The 21,603-nt window shown below is 44.5% G+C and overlaps 1 protein-coding gene across 4 annotated transcripts in view; it reads left to right on the forward strand.

Moving 5' to 3' along the window:
• AKTIP (AKT interacting protein) overlaps window positions 1–20,632 on the forward strand; it is a 29,766-nt gene extending 9,134 nt beyond the window's left edge. For 2 of the 4 annotated variants that reach the window (XM_069966262.1, XM_069966264.1), the window contains exons 2-10: window positions 2,524–2,617; window positions 4,281–4,489; window positions 6,914–6,978; window positions 10,116–10,216; window positions 10,304–10,392; window positions 15,058–15,156; window positions 15,248–15,355; window positions 18,358–18,418; window positions 19,626–20,632. In XM_069966262.1, the coding sequence (XP_069822363.1) occupies window positions 2,573–2,617; window positions 4,281–4,489; window positions 6,914–6,978; window positions 10,116–10,216; window positions 10,304–10,392; window positions 15,058–15,156; window positions 15,248–15,355; window positions 18,358–18,418; window positions 19,626–19,733 (885 nt within the window). In that variant the 5' untranslated portion in view covers window positions 2,524–2,572 and the 3' untranslated portion in view covers window positions 19,734–20,632. Of the gene's footprint in view, window positions 1–1,079; window positions 1,144–2,523; window positions 2,618–4,280; window positions 4,490–6,913; window positions 6,979–10,115; window positions 10,217–10,303; window positions 10,393–15,057; window positions 15,157–15,247; window positions 15,356–18,357; window positions 18,419–18,860; window positions 18,898–19,625 lie in introns of those variants that run through there. The other 2 variants (XM_069966265.1, XM_069966263.1) reach the window with 2 other exon arrangements.
• Window positions 20,633–21,603: the final 971 nt, after the last annotated feature.

Consider the following 21,603-nt stretch of genomic DNA (forward strand, 5'->3'; position numbering starts at 1 on the left):
CCTCGGAACAGTTTGAAGTGCCCATTGTGCTGCAGCCTCTTCAATATTTACTCATCTATTTGTAGCCAAAGTGCAGGGAATGACAACTTTGTTCCATTCAGGTGAATGGGGCAATACTGCAGTGCCTTGCAACAACAGAAGGTAGAGGCTGCAGTGTTAGCATTTTGCCACAAACCCTTTTTTTAACATATGATTTGCAGCAGTGCTGGGAGTCAGACCTCTGCAATATTTATGGTCTATCTGGAGAATTGGCCATTTTTACAGGCTGGATAAACCCATTTAAGCTGACTATACACATTAGATAAATGTTACTTGAGCTTGCAGATTTCTGCAGATGAATGAGGGCTTCCCTACTCTACCTTGACGACAGATTTTTCATGTTTTTCTTGGGAAAGTAAGTTACTGTCAGGCTGGAAACACACAAGTTTTGTGCCAAAACCAGAAGTGGATTCAAATGGGATAGGAAATATAAAGGGAGAACTTGTACTTCTCTTCCCTGTAAGATCAACTTCTGGTTTTGGGAGAAAATCTGCCATGTGTGAAAGCAGCCTCAGAGTCTTCTCTTTTTCTGAGCAAAGTGTGCATGTGTATTGAGCAAGGTCAAATGTCTGTGCTTTTTCTATGGAGAGACTGGTGGTGAGTTCAGCCTTCTCTTACATATATGGACCCCTTTAAGTTTTGGCACTTGTGAGATTGGTGATACTATTGTGAATAGCAGAGAAATATGCTGGATCCTGACTGTTAGCATGGCTAGTCACAGGTCGATTATGGAGGCTTCTGTGCTCCTGATAATCCTGCAGACGTCATCGTTCTGCTTTGTAAAACCTCAGAACCCATTGCAAGTGTTCAATGAGCCCTAGCTTTTATTATTGTAAAACCTATACATAAAAGGTAGAGTGCTCTTTTCATTGTCTGCTGCCACTGTGTTCTGCAGTGTGATCTAAATGCTGGAGCATAGCCTGTGTCATTGAGAGCCCTATGAATGCTCAGGCTTTCAGCTTAATGCCTGGAGCTGCCGTGTTTGTGTGGAAGCTGTAGAATTAATTACTGCTGCAAAGTGTCTGTACTTTACTGCAGCGTCTGACACAACCTGTTCTGTAATGTGATAGGCGTGAGTGTTTAGCTGCCTGTCCTCCTATGAAGGTATGTGAAGGGGCTCTGGAGGTTAACCCTGTGTCACCCAGGAGTGAAGGCTCGATCTGTATGGGTGGGAGGCTGTGGTTGTGGAGCGGAGCACAGTGAATGGAGGGGACGATGAACGCACAGCTGGGGTGCAGTCTGTCAGTGTCACAATGCAGGAGTTGTGGAGCTTTTCTCTGCAATCCTGTCTGGGGGAAGGCTCACTGGCATTGGGAGGATGGGATCCTCTCTAGACTTTGCTCTGGGTAACTCGTCAGCCTTGGCTGGATATTGCTGGATACGATCACTCTTTGGTTTGCAGATGTTTCCTGTCTTCAGAGGGAATTTGTAATGTTGCTGCATTCCTGACACACAGCTGACACACCCCTATGAGGCATGACTATAGCATGGCCTAGTCACACGCTCTCCCAACTTACTGCAAACTGTGTGCATGGCTCACCCACAGAATCCTGGCTCACCCACAGTCCTTGGAGTGACTATGTAAAAGCTACCTGGTAAACATAAGTCTTCTAATCTTCCTCTTCTGTCAACTTGTTCAAAACTCCTGAAAAAGCTGGGTGACAACCATTATGACTACTGTTACATCTCAGTTGGTTGGTATCCTGCTTTACCATGATCTTGAATAGAAATTGTCTCATTGTGCAGCGATCTAGGAGTATATGACTGTACGTATCTCTGCAGTCACATAATACAACTCTGACAGATCAGGAGACTAGGAAAGCTGGGTGACTATGCACATAGGAGCTGTCCTTGTGAATATATTGATTTCCCAACAAACTCATGTTATAGCAGAGGAGGACTCTAGGGCAAGTATTCAACTTTTTTTTTTTTTTTTTCTTTTACATTTAGGGAAGAAAGCGCTTTTTAACCCATTTTGTCCTAATTTTCCTGCAAAAATCTAGCCCAGTCCCAGCAAGCTTTGGATGTTACTGTACTCTCATCATCTTGCATTTCTCTCTGTAAATATTACAACATCCGTGAAGTGACTTGACACTTGAACACTTGACAATGTTGTTATGGTATTCATGAGGTTAATGTTCCCTGAATCCAGTCACTATGGATAGTTCAGCTGCAGGCTGAAGTCTTCCCCTTTGGCCTGGCACGCAATGAGCTCACACTCAACTATTCTGGATAATGCTGCCTTTGTGCAGCAACTGCCCCACTGCCTGTATTGTCCGACACAAAAAACGTCTCTGTATCTGGAAATGTGTAGTTGTGGTAGTATGTTATCATCTGTAGGGGACCATACTGCCTCATTCATGGCCACAGCATATATAAATTTGTCTCCAAAGTACCCCTTTGTGTTATCCGGTGTAACCTGAGCATCTAGTCTTCTAAGTTTCTGAAGGGATCCTGGTGTTCAGTCTTTGTTTTGTATTGCAGTGGCAGAGGTTGATCCTCAGAACAGAGCCGTGATTTGCCCAGAGGTGAGATGATGAACCCATTCTGGAGCATGTCATCAGCGTCTGTACGAAAGGTAAGAAGCAAGATCCAAGATCGGGTGCAATGCCTATTCTCAAGGGACTCTTTCAATAAGCATTGGTTGTCATAAAAGGGGTTCTCCATTTATGACAACCAATGCTTAAAGTGATTATGTGAATGCCAGATTTTAATATAAGCATTCAGAACATACTTGTGTTGTCCCGTTATTTGGGCTTTGAATAGTGCCAAACAGGCAAAGCCTCCTCTTTGGGCCCTAGCACCGCACATACACTTTACATATAACACAATGAGGAGTAGCAGTGCTGGGGCCTAAGGTACCACCGGCTTCGCCTCTTTGACACTACTCACATAAAATTAAGTTGTTTTTTTTATGAGAGTAAAAACAGACACAGGCAACAAAGGTATGTTCTGAAAGCTTTTTATGAGATCTATCAGCAGTGCCACCAGCTCAGTAGCCAGTCGGGTGTCACAGATCCACTTTAATGCTAATACAGTGTATTTTTCATTAAACAATGGCTGCTGCAGCGGCCGATTAGATTACAGCCTATGGAACCACGTCCGTAGTGTATACGCTACGACCGGGATTCCATGCAGCCGCACAGAAGACTGACATGTCTATTTTGTGTGACTGCTATTCAGTGAACAGTGGCCACAAAAAAAATACTGTGCACACAATGTAAAGTACGGCTCCAGGACATACTTTACATTGTGTGCTATGGCTAATTGGAGTGTGAGCACACCTGAATGTGCCCGCATTTCAATTAAAATGAAGTTATGTTCAACTGACAAATACTGCAGTATTGGCCGGGTGAACATCTCAGACCACAGCCGTTCTGTGACACAGCCATGTCACACAACGGCCGCTGTTTACGCCATGTGTGAACATGGCCTAAATTAGTGGATCTCTGAACATGTACAAGAAGTGTGTGGGGTTTTTTTTTACACTTTTTTTTTTTTTTTTTTTTTATAACCTCAAAAAAATCCTTTATTAGTTTATAAATTGATCCTAATTTTATACGCACAGGTTTAAAGGGTACCTGTCACTACAGCCACTGCCAGATCAGCTGTGAATTTCTCTTGTAATCTGGGAGTTTGGGTATTTATGACAATGAACCACATTGACGGAATGTGTGAGATCTCTATTTTGATTCAGGGAAGATTCTGTGTGGTTTGTTGTCATGGATACCCAAACTCTCGTATTACAAAAGAAATTCACAGCGGATTCAGCAGCAACTGTAGTGACAGGTACCCATTAACAACTGTTTTTATTTTGTTTGGAAAGTAAAAGGGTAGTGAATCAGCAGTCATGCATGTTTATCTCCATTTCTACTTGCTGTCTATGGGACCGCTAAATATAGCAGAGTACAGCACTCTGGTATCTCCAGTAGTCCCTAGACAGTGAATGGCAATGTGCATGCTTGACTGCCACACTCTTTCTATAGGTTACCTCGGTTATTGATCACTGGGGGACCCTAAGTGATCATACACTTTGATGATGGAGAGGGGTCTAGTGTTTATGGTGGCGCAACCCCCTAAAAACCTTTTCCCTTTTATGCGAATGTATTAACATTACAGTTTATATTATTACCATGTGACCACTGTAGTGATGCAGGTGATGTATAGCATTACCCAGAGTTTTATTGTTTCCAAGTGTGACTGCCAGTGGATAAATTGACTCTCTCACTTAAATTTTTTAGAAACCAGACAATGAGGAGAAGATTGTAACGGCCGACCAGAAAATCAGCCCCCCTCGGTCCTCATCCACCAAGAAACAGCTTCCTTCTATACCGAAGAATGCAGTCCCTATTACCAAACCCATCTCTCCATCCCCCACTGCACAGTCCACAAATGGAACCCATGCATCCTACGGCCCTTTCTACCTAGAGTATTCCCTTCTGGCAGAGTTGTATGTATCTTCAGCCGTAATGTTACTTTTAATGCAGAACATGTCAAAATTTTAGTGTGTGATATCTGGGTGAAGAGTAAAGTACCTCCTTAGAAACATGTGTGCTTGACTTGGCAGCCATGTTTATTTCTTCCTGGAGGAGAAAGTCACAAGCCCGTGCTAGTATGCCAAACCAGAGAGTATAGTGGGCACCACCCTATAACCTGAGTGCTAAACCAATGCATATAATGCTACATTCACATTAGCGTTTGACCATCCGGCACCATTCCGTCTACCTTTTCCGTTTTGGAGTAAGCAAAACGGAAACTGTCGGATCCGTTAAAATCCCCATAGACTCCCATGATATATTAGTATACTCTGTTTGCCCTAATTGTGCTCCGTTTGCATGCAATCTGTTCAAGATCCGTTTTTTTGAACGGAAGAAAAAATAGTGTTTGCAGTATTTTTCTTTCCGCTTAAAAAAACTGATCACGAACGGAAAGTGCACTTCCGTTTTTTTTTTTTACATTGTAGTCAATGAGGACGGATCTATAACGGAAGGTTTTTCCGTTCACATCCGTTTTTTTTTCATCCGTTTTTGCACTGAGCATGCGCAGAAGCAGCAAGAAACCAAAGAAGAAAAATAAACGGATAGAAAAACGGATGCAAACTGATGTACAAAAGTCAGTTTTTTTAAATCCAAAATACAAACGGACCATTAAAAAAAGAGGAACATTTTGCAATCAGTTTGCATCAGTCTGCTCATCAGTTTATGCTCATCCGTTTAATTAATATAGACTGGTCCGTTAGAAACAAAGAAAAACGCTAGTGTGGCTGAGCCCTAAGAAACACAGAAGGACTATGAAGAAAAAGCATATGCACAAAAAGGTAGCACATCAAGAGAAAAATCTTTATTTATTAAATAGCCTTACATATATATACAAAACAGGAGCAGTAAACCTAGGGAGACAAACCCTAAATACCACTCAACATTAAAAACACTAAAATGTCTTCCTTGGTCCAGCTGGTGTCCCAGCCCGGACTTAACACCCTACCTGACCCTGGACACCCTACCTGACCCTGGACACCCTACCTGACCCTGGACACAGCACATGAGTAAAATGCAAGAAAACAAAATCCCCAAAACGATTACAAAAATAATGCAGTGACTAATAATGAAAATGAAAAGTGTACTGAAAACAGTATCACAATGTGCGGTCCAGTAGATGAAAGGATTGGTCAGGTGGGAGCAGAAAAAACACCCGGTGCTAGACACCTGGCAGTGACTTATTTTCTAAGGGTACAAAGCTGCCCAAGTAACCCAACTCTTTAACCTGGAACTATTTCCAGAACTAGGGTTCCACCACACCATTCCTTGTTTGCGGTAGTTTCCGTAAACTATGTGCTCTTATATAGGCACCCAAGTATTATGATCTATTGCATACTAACCAGTTATTACTGTTGGCACCACATCATGCTGTACTTTTGCCCTGTGTATGTATACTTTTGACACTATATCTTGTATATACATATGCATTGTGTACTGAATGTATGGCCTTATGTGAATCACCTTGGGAGTAGAGTGCCTGTCATAGTGTTTGAGTGCTAATGTGCCTACTACTATAGCTGTTTGCTTACTATTCGATTGTTTTGAGTTTTGAGTAATTTGCACTATCCTCACTGACTACAATGACTGCCTTTGTATGTGAGACACTGGTGATTGATATGTTATTTTAAATATCCCACATTGATAGCCCTCTGTAAAGGTCCTATTATACAAACCAGGCAGACATTACCCAGTGTAGAGCCATCGATCAGCAGACAAACGAGCAAAAACTAGACCCTCGGTTGATCGTTCACTTTACACCTTTAAAAAAAAAAAGAGATGTGTGGTCAATAACTCATTAAAGCCAAAGATTACACAAACTAGCAATGTTCGTGCAGCGCTGGCCTCATGGTGATTGAGCTGTGTAAGCAAGTGCTGGTTAACATTGCAGCTTAGGCTGTGTAATATGGCTGTTGTAAAACTTATCTCGGCTCTTCACTAGTTCTACTTTAACTTTAAAGGGGCTATACATGACTACCTGACTAACCCTCCTTTAATAAGTGGTGGGGGACGACTTAGGGTTGTTCAGGTCATGTACCTATGCAGGATCACCCTGGCTTGGGTGTTCTGCGGTTATGCAGGGCTTAGTGTCCACAGAATATGCATGACCACCTCTTTGTTCTCCACCTACCAGGCAGAGCTGGGATTGGGGGACCCCTGTTCTAGAGATGGGTGGGACCTCTCATATTTATGGTGTATCCTGTAGGTATGCCATAAATGTTTTTAATGGAAATACCATTTTAAACAAATTATTTCTTGAATTGTTTCTCTATTAATCACTGTCATTCTGCTGTATGGCATATTAAAGGTTGTGTTTTTGTTTTTCCCAACTTCCACAGTACTCTGGTGGTGAAGCAGAAACTGCCGGGTGTCTATGTGCAGCCCTCCTATCGCTCTGCTCTAAGTAAGATGTTCACAGTTTATTATATGTGGCACATGCTGACACTAATATACCTGTCCTCTTACAACAGCAAACACTTTAAAGTCCAGTGGAATTTTTTAATAAAGTACTGTATTGGCCTGCAAAAGTTATACAAATAACAAATATACTCCTATTACAGGAAATGCTTATAAAGTGCTTTTTTTTTCCCTGCACTTACTACTGTATCAAGGTTTCACTTCCTGGATAACATGATGATGTCATGACCCGACTCCCAGAGCTGTGCGGGCTGTGGCTGCTGGAGCAGATGATGGCAGAGGGATGCTCAGTGTCCCTCCAGTGCCCTGTGTTCCTCAGTGTCCCCCTGCCATCATCCTCTCCAGCAGCCACAGCCGGCACAGCTCTGGGAGTCGGGTTCTGACATCACCATTTTATCCAGGAAGTGAAGCCTTGATACAGTAGTAAGTGCAGGGAAAAATGCACTTTATAAGCATTTCCCGTAATAAGTGTATGTTGGGGATTTGTATAACTTTTGGGGGGGCAATACAATAGCTCAGATGCTTTTTACTCTGAATCTTTTTTGTATATTCCCAATTATATATTTTGCTCACCTCATTGACTGGTTGTGGTATTAAAGGGGTAGTGCGGCGCAAAACAATTATTCACTACATAACACACATTACAAATAAGCAACTTTGTAATGTATGTTATGTTAGTGAATGGCCCCCTTCCCCGTGTTTCCGCCCACCCACGCCACCCCCCAGAAGTGTAGTGCTCTATACTCACCTGACGCATGTCGACCCCCTGTCCGCTATCTTCCGACAATGATGTAATCTTCGGGCGGCCGGCCGAACCGCTCCGACCGTCCCTCGTGCCGGCCGCCCTCTGCCGCGTCATCAGCTGCTCAGCCGCGATTGGCTGAGCACAATTATGCTCAGCCAATCGCGGCTGAGCAGCTGATGACTCGGCAGAGGGGGGGGACGGTCGGAGCGGTTTGGCCGGCCGCCCGCCCGAAGATTACATCATTGTCGGAAGATGGTGGATGGGGGTAGATGCGTCAGGTGAGTATAGAGCACTACACTTCCAGGGGTGGCGTGGGTGGGCGGAAACAGAGGGAAGGGGGCCATTCACTAACATAACATACATTTACAAAGTTTTATAACTTTTTGTAATGTGTGTTATTTAGTGAATAATTGTTTAGCGCCGCACTACCCCTTTAAAGGCATACTGCGGGCTAGAAGTATTTTTACTGTACGGCCGGGGAGGGGGTGGATAAAGACACCGCCATCCACTTGCCTCCTTGGTTCCAGCGCTGCGTCCCAGATCCGCCGCCCCCTTCTCCCGTCCTGATGCCGCTTCCTGGTCTGAGCTGCGAAACGGGACCCTGCTACGACCGCTGAATGGCTGAGCTGCCTTAAGACGTCACGTCTCAACCCGCAGCTCAGACCAGGCAGCGGCAAGGGAGAACAGGGCGGCGCAATCCGGGACCCGGCGATGGAACTGGGGAGGTAAGTGGATGGTGGCATCTATATCCACCCCCTCCCTGGCCATACAGTAAAAATTCCCCTAGTCCAGAGTAAGTCTTTCTTTGCCCATACACCCAGTGCCCAAAAACTGATGGCCAAACAATCGTACTGCTGACTAGGGATGCACGATGCACCGAAATATCGATACTACTATCGATATTTCGGGCAAAAAAATGGTTCGATACCAGGATTTCCTGGTATCGAAACTTTACGTTAAGCTGAGAACACGGTGGGTGGCTAGCTGAGCGCCGGCCGTGTTCTCTATGTGCCTCCCCCTGCCCCCTGCAGTCTCCTCCTCTGCTCTCCCTCCCTCCGCTCCCATTGGCGCCAATTTCAAATAGCCGGCACTTAGCTATTGCTAGTGCCGGCTATTTAAGTATATAGATGCCGCTGTCACAATGACAGCGGCATCTGACCCCTCCTGAGCCCGCTCCATATACTGTGTGTAACAGACCCCCGCTGCTGGTGTCTCTCTGATAACAGAGTCCGGCTCCGCCAGACTCTGTTATCAGAGAGATGATTTATGCAGAGGAGCCGGAGCTGCACGGAGGAGAGCGGCTGGAGAGGGAGAGCGGGAGAGGAGGACGGAGGAGAAGGCTGGAGGGAGAGCGGGAGGTCCGGGAGAGAGGAGTACGGAGAGGGAGAGCAGGATGTCTGGGAGAGGAGCCGGAGCTGCACAGAGGAGAGCGGCTGGAGAGGGAGAGCGGGAGGTCATGGAGAGAGGAGGACGGAGAAGGCTGGAGGTGGGGAGGATGAAGAGGGAGAGTGGGGGTCTGTGAGATCCGGGAGAGGAGGCCGGGGGAAGTGCAGCACATGTGAGGATCCAGCCGGCTGGCAGGTGTGGGAGGTGGCCGGGGCTGAGAGGAGCAGATAAGATCGGCTGTAGTGTGTGGGATCCTGTGCAACCTCCTCTTCTCTTCCTCCGCAATCTTGGTAACTGGTGCAGCAGAGCTGTCTTAGTGATGGGTGGTGCAGCAGAGCTGTCTTAGTGATGGGTGGTGCAGCAGAGCTGTCTTAGTGATGGGTGGTGCAGCAGAGCTGTCTTAGTGATGGGTGGTGCAGCAGAGCTGTCTTAGTGATGGGTGGTGCAGCAGAGCTGTCTTAGTGATGGGTGGTGCAGCAGAGCTGTCTTAGTGATGGGTGGTGCAGCAGAGCTGTCTTAGTGATGGGTGGTGCAGCAGAGCTGTCTTATCGCTTGGTATAGCAGAGCTGTTTTAGTGATAAGGCTATTTGGAAGAGCAGAATTGTATTAATGATAATGACTAGTGACTATATTTCTACCCCTGTGTTTTGTTTTTTTTTTGTTTTTTTTTTTATACTTTACTACGTATCGAACCGGTATTGAGTATCGAAATAAAAGTTAGTATCGGTATCGAACTCAAATTTTTGGTATCGTGACATCACTACTGCTGACACTTCTCCAAGCCTTCTCATACATATGAACTTTTGACTCTGCCAAATATTAATGTGCTCCCTATGGGGAGGGGAGAAGTAAACCACAGCCAGACTGCTCTGGCAGCAGGCAGTAACCTGATCATCTTCTGTGTTTCTGATCTGTCATCTTCTCTCCCTGATAGAGATCCTCCTGGGGAATTGTAGTCTGTTCTGTGACTGTATTTTTTTTTTTTTTTCTAGTGTGGTTTGGAGTGATCTTTATAAGGCATGGCCTATACCAGGATGGTGTATTTAAATTTACAGTGTACATCCCTGACAACTATCCAGACGGAGAGTGTCCAGTGAGTGCTTAATAGAATTGCAGAGAGATGGTTATGGTCAGTTATGTGCTGTATTGAAATGTTAGCTGACTTTGTTCTGTATCTTAGCGCCTTGTTTTTGACATCCCCGTCTTCCACCCTCTTGTGGATCCAGTCTCTGGGGAACTGGATGTAAAAAGGGCGTTTGCAAAGTGGAGGTGAGTTTAATTGATTTCCTTGCTATTGCAGCCTATAAACACACTGGAATTATGAAAACTGGAATCTGGTTGCCATGGGAAATAGTGGGGGAGATTTCTCAAAGGGTATAAAATTTAGACTGGTGTAAACTGCCCACAGCAACCAATCACAGTGATTGGTTGCTGTGGGCATTTTACACCAGTCTATATTTTATATCCTTTGATAAATCTGGGCCGCAGTTCTTATTGGCACACCAAATGTACCACAGTCCCTAAAATATTTTCAACTGTCTAATAATTGAACATGTACTGTTACATGTAATTCACTACCTTTCTGTGGTCTTTCACACTTGTCCTCTAAGGGACTTCCTGCTCCTGGTGTACACTCTAGCTGGGAATTCAGCCAGGGCTCTTTCTGCTGTTTACATTAGTAGTCTTAGGGTACGTTCACACCTACCGGATCCGCAGCGGATTTGACGCTGCGAATTAGCAGCAAAATCTGCTGCGGATCCAGTACTGTGAATTTGAATGGGTCCCATACACGCAGCGGATCTGCTGCGTGTATGGGACCGGCCCCGTCAGCCAGCACCGCCTGCCGCCCCGAGCATACATTACCAGCTCGGTGCAGTGGCTTGATTAAGGCTTCCGGCTCCCTTCGCTCCTCCTCAGGGCTACCGTGCACTGATTGGCTGAAAAGGAGTGAAGGGAGACTGGAGCTTCACACAGCCGCGGCACCGAGCTGGTAATGTATGCTCAAGGCGGCAGGCGGTACGGGGGGCCGGGGCTGTGGGCGGGCAAGCTTTCGGCCGGCGGCGCAGGGGTTAAAGGGGCCGGTCCCATACACGCAGCTAACTCGCAGCGTCAAATCCGCTGCGGATCCGGTAGATGTGAATGTACTCTTAATTTTTCTGTAAACCAGAAAAAAAGTTAAATTGTGCTTACCCCGTTCGCCCTATGATAAAAATGTTATCTATGTTTGCCAAATACTATTACAGTGATAGGAAACTAAATGTTCTTTAAAATTACTCTATTCTGATCCTAATAACGCTTTTATTTTATGGGGCTGTGTAAGATGTAATTTTGCATTTTTTGGCGCTTAGGAGTGCATGATCAGGGATGTGATAATTTAATAAGGTGGGTGATTATGCATGTGGCAATACCAAATGTTTTATTTATAAAAAGGGAATAGGTGGCTGATTCAGACTTTTAATATGGAAAAGGGATTTTTATTTATTATCCACTAGGGGGCAACATTATACATTACACTGATTCCTCATAGCAATCAAAGTAGTGTTTTTACTTAACATTGAATTCATTTTTCTGCAGATCGATTGTAAGGGCTGCTGCAGACGTTATCGGTCTGTCTGTGAGCCGGGATCAGGCTTCAGGAGTCCTGGCCAAACCGGTAACGGTGATCAGGCTTCCCCGATTGCATACGGGGAAGCCTAATCACTGCCACTGAATTAGGGCTGGGCGATATGGGCAAAAAATAAAATCTCGATTTAATTTTTTGACGATTCTCGATTTAAATCTCGCTTTTTTTTCCTTTTTTGCTAAATAAACAGAACATTTTCTCCCTGCAGCATCAGATACTATTTTAATATTTTAGACAACAACTGTATTGATTTCCAGTGTAACAGAGGCCCCATATAGTATAGGAAATCATGTTTGTGCCTCCATCTACGTAGGGTGTAGTAGTGGAGGTATAGTGGATAGGGGGTGTAGGAGTGGAGGTATAGTGGATAAGGGGTGTAGTAGTACAGGTATAGATGAGGGGTGACTGGGGTAAAACTGAAGGGGACTGGGGTGACACTAAAGGGGACTGGGGTGACACTAAAGGGGACTGGGGTGACACTAAAGGGGACTGGGGTGACACTAAAGGGGACTGGGGTGACACTAAAGGGGACTGGGGTGACCCTGGGGGACTGGAGGGACAATGGGGGGACACTAAAGGGGACTGGGGTTGACACTAAAGGGGACTGGGGTGACACTGGGGGACACTAAAGGGGACTGGGGTGACACTAAAGGGGACTGGGGTGACACTGGGGGACTGGAGGGACAATGGGGGACACTGAGGGGACTGGGGGGACACTGAGGGGACTGGGGGGACACTGAGGGGACTGGGGGGACACTGAGGGGACTGGGGGGACACTGAGGGGACTGGGGGGACACTGAGGGGACTGGGGGGACACTGAGGGGACTGGGGGGACACTGAGGGGACTGGGGGGACACTGAGGGGACTGGGGGGACACTGAGGGGACTGGGGGGGACACTGTGGGGACTGGGGGGGACACTGTGGGGACTGGGGGGGACACTGAGGGGACTGGGGGGGACACTGAGGGGACTGGGGGGACACTGAGGGGATTGGGGGGGGGACACTGAGGGAACAATGAGGGGACTGGGGGGGACACTGAGGGGACTGGAGGGACAATGGGGGACACTAAAGGGGACTGGGGGGACACTAAAGGGGACTGGGGGGGACACTGGGGGGACACTGAGGGGATTGGGGGGGGGACACTGAGGGGACTGGGGGGGGACACTGAAGGGGACTGGGGGTTGACACACTGAAGGGGACGGGGGGGGGGGGACACTGAGGGAACAATGAGGGGACGGGGGGGACACTGAAGGGGACTGGGGGGGGACACTGAAGGGGACTGGGGGGGGGGGACACTGAGGGAACAATGAGGGGATTGGGGGGGACACTGAGGGGACTGGGGGGTGACTGGTGCAGCTGGAGGTGATTGGAGCAGGAGGGCACATACATCTCCTCCTCCTCTCACCTCCACACACACACGCTCCCCTCCCGGCCAGATATGGAGGTCCCGGGTCTGTGGAGGAGGAGGCCGCAGGGACTACAGTAGGTGGTGATCGCATAGCTGCGGGTCACGGAGCTATACAGCGGGAACGGGGGTCTGCAGCGAGCCCCCCGATCCCGCTGTATAGCTCCAGGACTAGCAGCGCCGCGATCACCACCTACTGTAGTCCCTGCGGCCTCCTCCTCCACAGACCCGGGACCTCCATATCTGGCCGGGAGGGGAGTGGGACGCTCAGTGGAAGGGGCGGGGGCAGGTCAGCGGCGGCGCTGTCAGTGGCTGGAGGCCGCCGGCACTGCACCGCCCCTCTCCAGCCTGGCCACCCAGCATCTTCTCCCCGCTCACCCACACCGCCCCTCTACGGCTCTCCCGCCGGCCTGCACCGCAACCCCCCTTCTCTCAGCTCCTCCCCGGCACCGCAGCCCGAAATGATTTTTTGTGAAAATCGAATTTACGATTTTCACAAAAAATCAAATCGATTTCAACGTTCTGGACGATTAATCGAATTAATTCGATAATCGCCCAGCCCTACACTGAATTACCAATGACCGTTTTTAACAGCATTTAAATAGCCACGGTCCCCAGCTGCAGATAGCAGCCAGGAGAAGTGGGATACAGAGCTGGCAGCACGCCTTGCTCCCCAAAGTATTGCATAGATGTATTCAATCAATACATTTGGAGGGCACCAAGCAGGGGAGGGAGAGAGAGAGAGGTGCCTGTGCATCTAACTACCCCCTCCCTCCCTGCTCGGTGCCCTCCAAATGTATTGATTGAATACATTTATGGAATACTTTGGGGAGCAAGGACACTTGCTTACCAAAGTACTCCATAAATCTATTCAATCAATAAAGCATAGTGTACAGATACACTGTACTACTCCTCCCATCATGGGGGAGTAGTACCAGGGCCATCACCAGCACCCCCCGCCGCTGCATAGCAGTTTACGTCCCCTGCCGGGCGACTGCCCAGCTCAGCGCTGTCCCCAACCCCCCCCCCCTCGTCCTGCCGACTTGTTCCCTGATATCACCCCCGGCAGCTCGGCAGGACACTGGGGCGGCGGTGAGCTCATCAGTCACCCAGCAGGGGATGTGAACGGCTGTGCAGCTTCGGCGGGGGGTGCTGGGGATGGCCCTGGTACTACTCCCCCATCATCTGCACCTACTATGAGCACATGATGGGAGCAGTAGTACAGTGCATATGTGGTGGCAGCGGCAGCAGGGGGGAGGATGGTGATGGGGATGGCCCTGGTACTACTCCCCCCATCTGCTCATACTATGAGCACATGATGGGAGGAGTAGTACAGTGTATGTGTGTCCCACACCACCGAGCAGGGAGGGAGGAGGGGAGGTAGTTGGATGCGCAGGCATCTCCCTCCCTGCTTGGTGCCCTCCAAATGTATTAATTGAATACATTTATGGTATACTTTGGGGGCAAATGTCCTTGCTCCCCATAGTATTCCATAAATGTATTCAATCAATAAAGCATAGTGTACATTACACTACATTACATACACTGCCATAGACTTCTACATATAGTGCGCCCCCTGCTGGACACTCCGTAGGAATTACTACTAATTTGAGACGTCACGGTTTTTTACAGAATCTGAAGCCTGCCTAATCTACTAAATTAAGGGAAATAGAACTATATTTGCATTTCCCATAATTAATGTACGTTAGTAATTTGTCTAACTTTTCATAAGTAATAACATATTAAAAAAAAATAAATAAATAAAAATTGGCCAGACTTCTTCTTTAAGCCAACATGCTGGTGACACTTTGTGACCTGTCTCTGAAAATATAATTATGAATAAACACTACTTGCATTTTTGCTGTTATTGCAAACCTCAGTGTTACTTTTCTTTTTATCTTTGTAGAAGAAACCACAACCACATATGGCAGGTGCTTATGTATGCAAGGCGGATCTTCTACAAGATAGACACAACCAGCCCTTTGAATCCAGAAGCTGCGGTGCTGTAAGTTAGGCTTTTTGATATACTTTTATTTCACATATGAACAATGTATTGTATATAATACTTATTTATTTTTTTATGATTTTTTTTCTAGATATGAAAAAGATGTTCAGCTGTTTAAAAGCAAAGTGGTAGACAGTGTTAAACTATGCAACAGCCACTTATTTGACCAGCCAAAAATAGAAGATCCCTATGCAATTATGTAAGTGACCTAAAACTAATACAATACATGCCATGTGTCACTGCTAGGAGTCCATGCACAAAACCTCAGGTGTACTGCTGTATGCTATACTAGCAATCACATTATTGCAGCTTCAATTTCACTGGGGGGGGGAGCTAGGAATGCTTTATAAAAATTTCAAACAAAACTGTATAGCAACCTGTATTATAATTTTCCTACATGGTAAATGCTGTGGGGAAAAAACGTACAAGAATTCAAGAATTGCTAATTTTGGCAAATTTTTAGTAAAAGGCCAGATGTACATCAAATATTGTATAAAAAGTTCAACTTCTGAAAAAAAATCTTCATACAACGGTCAGACGAAAAATATTTATATAATATCTTAAAGGGGTTGGCCACTTTTATAGTAAAGTTGTTCTTTGTACAGTATTAGTAAGTCTTGTTTTGTTTCTGTCCATAAAATGGTTGACATGGAGGAGCATGTGAACATGCCCTGCCCCCCAGTGTCCACCACTGAGCCTGTATATGTCAATGGACGACACAGGGGGCGGGGCATGGTCACATGCTCCTCCATGTCGGCCATTTTATGGACAGAAACAAAACAGAGGAGGGCAGCCCACTCTGGAGGAGGGGGTACTGATTTAAGCTCTGAGGTACACCGGGAGCTGCTGTCAGTATATACTTTGAGTACAGTTACTAATACTATACACTGACCTATTTTACTATAAAGTGGCCAACCCCTTTAAATAATAAGTTATGGCTGTGAAAATATGGCGACACACAAGTTTTGCACAAAAATAAAAAGTCGTAAAACTTTATATTTGGCATTGCCATCTTCATACCAACCCACAAAATAAAGATGTTTAACTTATATTTCACAGTGAATGTCAGTGTGTGAATGACTGCGGCTTCATTCACACACTGTGGGACTGCTCAAGATAGCCAAGCGCTTTATTCAGCTATCTTTGTCAGTTTAACTACAAAAATATCCCAAAGTACGTAAAAATATCACAAAATAGTAAGCCTCCTTTGTATCCGTATTACTACAACACGTACTATATACCTATATGTAATAGAAAAAACTCATTACCATAATATACCACTAAAAACCACAATGAGCATAATTTTCTTATAAATAACCAATCTTTATTCATAAAAAATATTTAGATTATACCATGCATTCAAAATAAGGAAAAGGATGTCCATAGTACAGTATACAGGTCACAACAGAATATGTGACAATATTATATTCATGATATCTATATTATGTCCAGAGTGAAAGTAATAGCCAGGACAACAACACTATGGGTAAGAAACTCTAATTGGTTTACATTTCATCATGCACTTTACTTAGTTGGGCTTGTGGCAATCTGTTTAAATTTAAAATAACTATTCTTAGTTGTGTTGGTTCATGTTTACTTATGCCAAACTGCTGGTGCAGAGGCAATATTGTAATATTATACATAATTTGGGTTTTGTACAAAGCGATTTCCCCTCACTCTGGACATAATATAGATATCATGAATATAATAGTGTTGTGAATTATCTGGAGTGCCATATTCTGTTGTGACCTGGTATACTGTACTTTGGACATCCTTTTCCTTATTTTCAATGCATGGTATAATCTAAATATTTTTTTTATGAATAAAGATTGGTAATTTATAAGAAAAGTATGCTCCTTTTTGGTTTTTCGTGGTATATCTATCTTTGTCAGTTTAGTTGAGTTTGAATGAAGTGGGAGTTCACATACACGACTGACACTTCACTCAAATCGACAGTCGGGACCACTGTTCTTGTGATTGGAGGGATTTAAGCAGTTGGGGTCCCATTGATCAATTTTAAGTCATTGTTTGGTGTTGAGGAGTGATGAGTGAACTTGTCAAGTGTTTAGGTTCAGCCAACCCGGCGGTTGGAGAAGTTGGATGAGGCCCTAGGGAGTCCTGGAAAACATGGATACAGACAGTCTGTATCTATATTTTCCTGGCAGCCCTAGGGCTGCATTCAACTTCTCCAACCGCCTGTAGTCAAATGCTGAGTGTTTGGCAAGTTTGCTTATCACTAGTGTTAAAGTGACTCTGTACCCACAATCTGACCCCTCAAACCGCTTGTACCATCAGATAGCTGCTTTTAATCCAAGATCTGTGGTCCGTTCAGCAGGTGATGCAGTTATTGTGGATACAGAGTCACTTTAAGTTCTAGTCTTGGAAATACCCATTTCGGGCATTTATTATTTTATTACTTTACCACACTAAAAAAAAAAGTAGTACATTTTATAGAAAACTGTTGTATTGATCTGCGGACGTTAACATGTCACTTTATATTACAAATGGAGTGCCCAAAAAACAAGACATCACACAGCTACCTTGATAAAAAAAATAATTCACGCTACGATTATGTATGTATGTATTTATTTATTTTTGTTTCCCTGGAACATTTTCTCCATGCTGAACATTTGCACAGGTGTCTTAACGATCCAGCCCATGTGCCGGGCTGACACAGCTGACGAATAGTCAGCAATCTGCCTGGAGCATTCCTAATGATGAGGAGGGTGGGGAGGAGAGACAGAGAGGTTGTGCCAGCCTAATGCATACACAATCTAGGCCACTCCCATAGGGCACGGGTCTTCCAGTTTAAAAGTTGTCTTTTAGGGCAATAACTGCATCACCTGCCAAATGGACCGCAGGACAGATCTTGGATTAAAAGCAGCTATCCGAAGGTACAAGCGGTTTGGGGGGGGGGGGGGGTCAGATTGTGGGTACAGTCACTTTAAATTAGACAGCAAAATCTCAGCCAAAGTTTGATTATTTATTGCCCAATTTGCCCAAACATACACCCCAAAATTCCATTTCCATAAACTGCTTCCAGATATGTTAGGCTTAATATCACTTCACTAGAATCCTTCATATAAAGCCCGCAAGAGGACTTCATGGTATATAGCTCTGTTCAGACACTAATGCTATTGTAACATGATTTATGTATTTAATTTTAACATCCACTTTTGTGTCCTTCTTTTTTTCCCATAGATTTTCCCCATGGAATCCTGCACTACACGATGAAGCCAGAGATAAAATGTTAACACAAAAAGTATGACCTAAAGTATAAACCTTCATTTAAGCCATGCCCATACTTTACTACGTGTTTGTTTTGTGTTATTTATTCTGAATAATTAGGAGCTATGGAAAGTCCCCCCCCCTCCATAATTTGCCCTTTCAGCAACACTGGCCTACTGTCTTATGTTTATGGGGGTCTGAATTCTACCACCCAATCCATTTGTTCTGTGGAAGTAAACTGCTAGCAGTGTACTCTTGGGGTTAGGACTCTAGTGGGTTGTCTTATCAGTGGCTGACGGCTACTCCTTATATACTCCTGTATACTCCTTAAGGGAAGGCTGTCAATTACTGATTAGGACTGCCCACGGGACTCCTAAGTCCAGAATCAACAGAGGCTAAATTAGCTTTAATGAATCCTAAACCACAAATGTCTATATAGATCTCAGCTTTTCTTGTTTTGTTTTGTTTTTTAACAGGCTGACTGCATAGAAGTATGCATTTTCAACAAGAGAGGTTCCTATTTAATACAGTTGTATTAAAATGTTATAGTAACTTATATTAGTTATAGTAAGCTACATAGTGACAAGTGCCCTTTTAATCTTGATTTACATTAAATCTTGGTAAAATAAGTTCTCCTAAATCCAAAGTTCTCCTCCATCCTGTGGATAGGGGAAGAACTTTGGAGAAACCCTTTAAAGCATACCTGTACTTATAAAATAAACTTTTGACACTTTAGTAAGCAGGAAGGCTCCATAGACTTGCATTATGCGGTTGTCCTGGTCATGTGACACAGCCAGGAGAAAATGTGTTGATAGCGGTCTTCTCCTGGCTTGCTCTTTTGATTGGTTGCGGTCTAAGCACTCAGACCCGACCGGTCATGTTAGTTTATTTTTTTTTTAAATTTCACGTACGTGTAGGTTTTATGTTCAAATGAATGAAATGGCAGACAAGTTTCCATGCTACCACTTTATTCAGTCCAAACCCAGTTTTTTTGATTGGTGGGGAAACCAGCGTTTGGACCCCACTAATGAGATATTTATCACCTAAGCTGTGAATAAATTATAAATTTTGAGATAACTGTATAACTTTCAAGAAAGATTAATCTGGCTTGGGTACCAACTTTTTTTTTTTAATTTACGTTTTTATAGTGATGTTGCTTTATCTAAATACAACATCTAGAGGACATTTTCTGCTATAGACTGTTTAGCTGTATTTGTTTTTTTTTTTTCCCCCCCACCTAGAGGAAATCTGAGGAGCAGAATAAAAGCCTCCATGCCACTGGGTTGTCCTGGGTGAAACCTGGATCTGTCCTGCCATTCAGTAAAGAGGAGAACAGTTTGCAGACCTAGTGCCTGCTACACACAACATGAAACAGGGCAACCAGTGGACTCCAATTCCTAATGACATTGACTGTATAGAAGAAGATGGGGAAGGGCAATTTTTCCCTCTTTTCAATGAAGATCAGGCTTTCAATTTTATCTTGTGGATCTCCAACATTGATTTGGATTTTAACTTAATCTGGAACCCAAGCGTTTCATTTGTTTTTTTTGTTTTGTTTTTTTTAATTATTTCCGATGCTCCTGGGCAGTGGCACATTACTCCATCTGAAGCTGTAGAAAGCCCTAGGAATTGCATGCACGCTTCGGCTTCTTTTTGCAATGCTTTTGGCAATTGGCAAGATGTTGACCTCTTTATTGGATGTACCTATTGGAAGTTTATGGCTTACTACATTGGATGTGGGTCTCAGTATATGGAAGATTTAAAAGGGGGTTATAACTATGTTTGATAAACTATACACCACATAACTGAAGTCTGTAGTATAATGGTTTTAATACTGCCTTTTTGTGTAAATACAGTTAGAATATTAAAATTGTAAATACCGTGTTTGATAACTCCACATCTAGCACCTTTTTTTGTGTTTCGTTTTTTTTTGTATGGAAGTTTGCAGTTTGGGAAATTGTCTTACAGTGTACCTGGGGCCTGCACAGCCTGGGGATAGACACATTTGAGTGGAACCAACCTTTGTTCATTGATTTGCTGTATTATAAAGCAGGATTGGTTCCATTTTGTGAATATTGGCTCCACCCCCAATGTCTGCTTCCAATGTGCATCTGTTATAGGTATACTTTTTTAGGTAAAGGGGTTCACTGCAGTGCTGGCATTCCCAAGTACCTGTAGTGTTGTCACACAAGCACACATCAGTCCTGGTGAGAATAATCTGTTATCTGCAGAAATGGGTTAATTGTGTTATTTTTCATCATTTGTTCTTCTTACATGATCACTTGTGTTTTGTGTTTTATGTTCATTCAATAAACGGATACATTTGTTGCCATTGCTGCTTGATACAGAGACTAATGTGTGTTTTGCTTGTTTCAGAGGTAGGGAAGTGGAAGTGTACAATAATTTTCTTGCTTTCGTATTCTTATAAGACAGTTTAAAGGGCAGACACAGGGAATGTAATCTTTATATTATGTACAAACTTGTGCTGAAACTTTGTAACCAAACCAATCCTGAACGGAGGTGATGTCTAGAATGTGGTTAATGGGTTGATATGTGCAGTGGTAGACAGATTTATGTGCTAAATCTCTATAAAAACTTCTCAGGGTGTGTTTAGACAGTGCTTAGTCTGTTCCTGGTTTTGGCTTCAAAAATCTGTCAGATAAAGCTCAGAACAGGTCATAAAGTAAAGACTGAGATTTCTCCTGTTTTCAAATACTTTCCTGGCTTTTGCTTCAAAAATCTGTCAGATAGATCTGTCTGTGTAAACACACCATTAGGAGAACCATTCACCACAAAATGGTAAATTAGGCACTAAATTCAGTCTAATAAAGCCTCCAAATACTTATCTAATCCCTATCACCTTTACTTGTACCCCTTGAAAAAGCACTTGGTTCAATTACTGCGCTGTATGTAAATTATACTTATCTAGGCATCAGAGCGGTTCTGTGTGCTGACGTAGTCATGGCTGGCGGGAAGAATGGTCTGGGCTGTTATTGCACCTCTGTGGGTGTGAGTCATGGTGCAGGAGCTGGCCCAAAGTGATGACAGAGAAAGATACAGCCGGCCCCCTCTGTGACTCTCTACAGGCTCCTGCACCACAAGTCATGATTACAGACTATTCTTCCCGCCAGCTGTGACTACTTCAGCTCATAGGATCACCCTGTTGCCTAGATAATCATAGTCACCTAATGAGGGTGGTCCTGTGCACTGAAGTCACAG

This window comes from Dendropsophus ebraccatus, chromosome 4 (genome assembly GCF_027789765.1).
Source record: "Dendropsophus ebraccatus isolate aDenEbr1 chromosome 4, aDenEbr1.pat, whole genome shotgun sequence".
In the NCBI taxonomy this organism is placed as follows: Eukaryota; Metazoa; Chordata; class Amphibia; order Anura; family Hylidae; genus Dendropsophus; species Dendropsophus ebraccatus.